This window comes from Arachis stenosperma, chromosome 6, assembly GCF_014773155.1.
Source record: "Arachis stenosperma cultivar V10309 chromosome 6, arast.V10309.gnm1.PFL2, whole genome shotgun sequence".
NCBI lineage: Eukaryota > Viridiplantae > Streptophyta > Magnoliopsida > Fabales > Fabaceae > Arachis > Arachis stenosperma.
This window is the reverse complement of record NC_080382.1, coordinates 33,762,089-33,767,546: the sequence shown is the minus strand read 5'-3', so window position 1 is coordinate 33,767,546 and position 5,458 is coordinate 33,762,089. Positions and strand designations below refer to the sequence as shown.

The following is a 5,458-nucleotide window of genomic DNA, read 5'->3' as shown; positions in this document are numbered from 1 at the left end:
GAAGAATATGGACCGTCCTCTTCTCTGTGGGCTAAAATAAATTGAAATATGGCATTTATATTACCTTTTGTGTACACAATTTTTTACATTTTTATGGTAAAAAAAAATTATTTTCTTATATTTTTTATCTATCATTTTTAACAAAAACAATTACAAAAGAGATATTAATGAATATTGAATAGAAATCTTAATTTATTCTTTCAATGATAAGATGATAATAGATATCTTTGGAGGCGAATTCCGATATATATTCTATCACATCCTTATTTAAAGAAAGATTTCGTCTCCTTATTTTTATCGCAAATTTCTATTTAATTGTTTTTATGGAAAAGACAAATATTCTTGGGTATTTATAGATGTTACCTTAATTTTTTTTAAGTTAACATAAAAAAACATAACAATCGTAAATTAAATCGAACACAATTCAACATAATCTAACTTTCAATGCAAACTAAAAATACATGACATTTATTATAAAAATATAATAATTTAAAAGAAAAAAATATGAAAAAATATTCTAAAATAATAATATAACATAATTCTTGGTGGCGGGAGAGAGATTTAAATTGGAGACAAGAATAAATTCATGTATATATAAAATAAGACAATTTGATAAGGAAAATGCTATGTGTCCTTTAAAATTCAGCCTTTATTCAGCCTTTAAATTTAAATAATAAATTTTAGTTAAAAGACATTCCTAATTTGTAGCTAAACATGTTGGTAATTAAAATTAATTTAAATTTCAAATACTAGAATTTCTCTAACTTCCTACCTACTTCATAAAAGTTATTTTATTAGTTTTTATTTATTTGCACGTCCCCTCCCCTCTCTCGTGTACGTTCTTTCTTTTTTTCTTCTCACTGTTCTTTACAAAAATTTTCATAGAAGAGTATTATTTTTCTACAGGTAAATTTATTTCATATTTAACATTTTATTATTATTATTATTATTATTTATTATATTGTTATTAGATGAGTCGTGCTATTTGTTTCTATTTCGAATGACTTACATACTAACTCAAAATCATTCATCATTATTTTAATAAGATTATATCAACATTTGAATTAAATAAATAATCAGTGTATATATCAATATTCTTTTCTTCTTCTTATTTTTTTCTTTCTTCTTTCTTTTATTTTTTTTGAATTTTTTCAAAATATTTTAAAACACATCCAAAATTATAAATCTAAAATTTAAATTTAAGCATTAAAAATAAAATTAATTTTTTATATCTTATTCGAGAAAAACTCATCTAATATCCTCTTTTTTTAATAGTTAGATTTTTTCGTTACTTATTTTAATATTAATGCTTTTAAAAGTATTAAATGCTTGTTTGTAAAAATTCGATTTTGTTTTCAATTGTAACACATCTAAAATTATTAAGTGATACAAAAAATATTTCCAAAACGCATCCAAAATCATAAATCAAAAATTTAAATTTAAACATTAAATATAAAATTAATTTTTTATATCTTATTCGATAAAATTCATCTAATTTTTCATTTTTTTTATTATTTGTTGAATTTTATCGTTACTTATTTGAACATTAATTTTTTTAAAATTATAAAATATGTTTGTAAATAATTGGTTATTTTTCCTTTATTACACATCTAAAATTATTGACTTATATACAAAACATGTTTAAAACACATCCAAAATTTAAGACGGTTTAAGATTTATTTTAAAATTTTAAATTCAAATTTTGAATTATAACTTTGATTTTTGGATGTGTATTTAAATTGTAATTATAATATATTAATAATTAATATTAAATTTGAAATAGAAATTTAAAATTTAAATTTAAATTTTAAATTTCAGTTTATTTAGTTGTATTTGAATGTGTATTTAATTTTAAAAAGACACTAAATCTATTTAAAATTTTTGGATATATTTATTTTATTTTTTTAAAATTATTGTAATAAAAGACTGGATATTGTACAACTTTTAAAGGATACCTAGTTGAACTGATTTGATAATCACACATTCGCGGAGATTATACAAGTTACTATATATGGAATCGGAACCTACATTTCTGCCCTTGCCCCCATTTATTCACAGGACAGGTTTTCATTCTTGTGGAGTTTCATGTGTCCCATCTAATCTTTCTTTACAAGTATTATTCACACTAGTCATTTCTTCGGGGTTTTTTTTTATTTGGTTATTCTAACATAATTATACTCCTAACATTTAATTAAATAAAAGTTTAAATATATGTTTATTTTTTAAAAATATCAAAACATATATTTAAAAATTGAAAATATAATTAGAAAAATGAGTTAAGATTTTCAATTATTTTTATAGAAAAATATAATGCACATAACATTTTTCAAACAACAAATAATCTCAAATTTGACTTTAACTCAATAAGTAACCACTTGGTTTGACACGGAAACCAAAAAATAAAACAATTTGATAACGAATAATAAGTAAAATCAAAACAATTGAAAATGGAAATAAAATAGGTTAGGCTCAAGTGTTACACCAATTTATCATTTTCTTTAGGTTATGACCTAATTTACATTAAAGATTTGACCATAAAAAAGGAGTGACCCACCATTGTGGGCATGGGCAATGTGACTCTGCACCCAACTCTTCAACAAAATAATGATTGAATAAATAGAATTAAATGCAAAGAAAAAAAAAACCGAGAAAGGAGATCGCAAAGACTTTGACTAACAATTTGGTGTGATGCAACTCTACAAAAATGAATTGCAAAGTTCTAACGGGCTAGAGTAGAAGTAGTCAATGATGAAGTACTTGCAAATGTTGCTCCACCAGAACTTGATTCTTCCGATGAATGCATTACTTCCTGCCTGATTCTAATGTTCCTTAGATCCTCAACAAAACCCGGTTTCGAAATCTGTACACATTCCATGTCCTTTTTGTTCTTCAACATGTCTACAACCTCTGGCATCCGCGGTCTAATCTTTGCAGTTTCTTGAACGCAAAGCAAACCCACCATGAGGAATCGTTTCGCCTCCTCCCCAGGATAGTTCATATCTAGCACTGGATCAACCATTTTTAATAGATCATTCTCTCCATATGCTGCCCAAGCCTAAAACACATACATGTTTACGCATCATCTTCTCAAAATGCATTTGCTAATTGTTACCACATAGTAAAAGTATGTTTTTTTTTTTTGTTTTTCAAAAATATTCCTGACATTTAATTTTATTCAATTTTGTCCTTACCGTTTTCTATTCATTCAATCTCATTGCTAACATTTTCGATTTCTGTTAAACTATCCATAAACATTTTTAATTTTGTTCTAATATTTTAGACAAAGTTAATGTCTAATGATAAATTTAAAACAGATCGAAAACATAAGGACAAATTAAATGCTTTATCCTTTCTATAACATGACAAATTATTTATGTTCTTAATCCTAATTATGTCGAAAGATGTGTAATTGGTGAAATGTTACAACTTTCATACCTTCTCTACTATGAAACGTTCCCTGTCTTCATAAGCACCAACCACCGGTCTTCCACTAATAATTTCTAAGAGTAGCACTCCAAAGCTGTAAACATCTGATTTTCGCGACACTTGTCCGGAACTAGCATACTCTGGAGCAAGATAGCCCCTGTGCCAAATGATTTGAGAGAAAACCCAAAAGGATCAAATATAGCATCCTAGTTTGTACATATATTCATCTTAATCAACACATGAGTAGCACTCACAATGTCCCAGCAACTCGAGTGCTGATATAAGACTTGTCATCTCTTAGTAGCTTTGCGAGACCAAAATCCGAGACCTTCGGTGTGAAATCTCGATCAAGAAGGATGTTTCTTGATTTGATATCTCTATGCAGAATATGAGGCTTAAGTTCCTCATGAAGAAACGCAAGAACAGAGGCCACACCTATGGACACTTCCTTCCTTGCTTCCCAATTGAATCTCATCCTACTTTCCTCCGAACCTATAAATAATAATAACAATTTCAAGGCTTTCTTCGTCACAAGCTGTAATTCAATAAATTAAGTTAAAGTACCTAAGAAAGTGTGGTGAAGGTTGTTGTTCTCCATGTAATCATAGACTAGATATCTTTTTGCTCCTTCTACACAGCACCCTCTAAGAATGACCAAATTTTGGTGCTTGATATTTGCAAGCGTAGCCAATTCAGCCACAAACTCCCTCTCTCCTCGCATGGACTCCATCTCTATGGAAAGCACTTTCACTGCCACCAATGTCCCATCCCGGAGCCCCCCCTTCACAACAAACCAATCACACATAATTTCATGCCATTCCACGTGACGTGAAATATTCTATAGTATAATTCAAGATATAAAAGAGTACAATATAAACAAAATTTAAAATACATATAAAATATTATTCTCTATCAATTAGGTCGGAAGTATATTTTTGTTCATCAAAATAAATTTTTTTAGATTTATTTTAATATTTATAAATTTTAGTGTGTACTCAAACTCTGGTATATTTATTCCATAATTAAAAGAGTGAGAGGTTTATAAGTTATATAACCTTGTAGACAGAGCCAAAACCTCCTTCTCCAACTTTGTGAGAGGGATGAAAACCACGGGTGGCTGATGCCAACTCCCTGTAGGTGAAGACCCGAAAGTTTCCATCACTCTCGTCTTCCTTATTCCGCTCTTCTTCTGATAATTGGATGAAATTCAGACGTGGAAATTAAAGAGAAGAGGAATAAAATAACACATTAATAATCACATGGTTAATTACAAAGTATACCTTGTTTGGTTTCTTCTTTGACAGAGAAACAAGTAGAAAAACATGAATGAATAATCTTCATCTCGCCAGAGAAGTAGAACAACTTCCGAGGATCTCGGGTTTTGGTGTTAGATTATTGAAGATCTTAATTTGGAGAAAATAAATGTTGTGAGAAGGAAACATGTTTGAAAGAGTAATATTGGTAACTAGCTAGAGTAGTCTCATTTTTTGTCCGTAATAAACTAATAATAGAAAAACAAGAAAGGAAACACGGCACTCTCTAATTATCGGATAGTGGTGGAACCTTAGCTGTCTGAAGCGTTGAGCATTCATACATACATCATTCATATTTCGTTGACCAACGGAGTTTTCCAGTTTCCACAGCTGAAATTTCCATTTTTCTAAGCAAACAATTAATGCTTGTTCGTTGCAACTTGCAACCAAACCTTGTTTTGGATGCTTCTTCCAAAACTATTCCTCTAGTACTGCGGATTTAAAATTAGACTTTTGCTGGACTCAAGTAACTTATATAAAAGAAATTTTGATTTTTTTTTAAATATTGTTTTATATAATAAACATCTTAAAATCATTTTTTTTATATCTTTCACTTTGAAAATACTTTAGGACATTCATTTGTTAAATTCTGAAAGTCAAACTAATATTAATATTAATGATATTGGATTAGGTATATGGATCATCTTTTCAATGCCGTACTTGTATTATTATTATTATTATTATTATTATTATTATTATTATTATTATTATTATTATTA

General features: G+C 27.8%; 1 protein-coding gene across 2 annotated transcripts; it reads right to left on the bottom strand.

Moving 5' to 3' along the window:
* Positions 1–2,423: 2,423 nt before the first annotated feature.
* On the bottom strand, positions 2,424–5,174 carry LOC130936255 (putative serine/threonine-protein kinase). Of its 2 annotated transcripts, XM_057866303.1 has the most exons (7): positions 4,990–5,174; positions 4,707–4,829; positions 4,482–4,615; positions 3,991–4,207; positions 3,681–3,918; positions 3,436–3,583; positions 2,424–3,055 (listed from the first exon to the last, which is right to left on the bottom strand). In XM_057866303.1, the coding sequence occupies exons 2-7, from the start codon at positions 4,765–4,767 to the stop codon at positions 2,720–2,722; spliced, it is 1,134 nt and encodes a 377-aa protein (XP_057722286.1). In that variant the 5' UTR covers positions 4,768–4,829; positions 4,990–5,174; the 3' UTR covers positions 2,424–2,719. The 2 variants fall into 2 exon arrangements, with proteins under 2 accessions (XP_057722286.1, XP_057722284.1); XM_057866301.1 differs by having other exon boundaries at positions 4,707–5,162.
* Between the last annotated feature and the right edge of the window lie 284 nt (positions 5,175–5,458).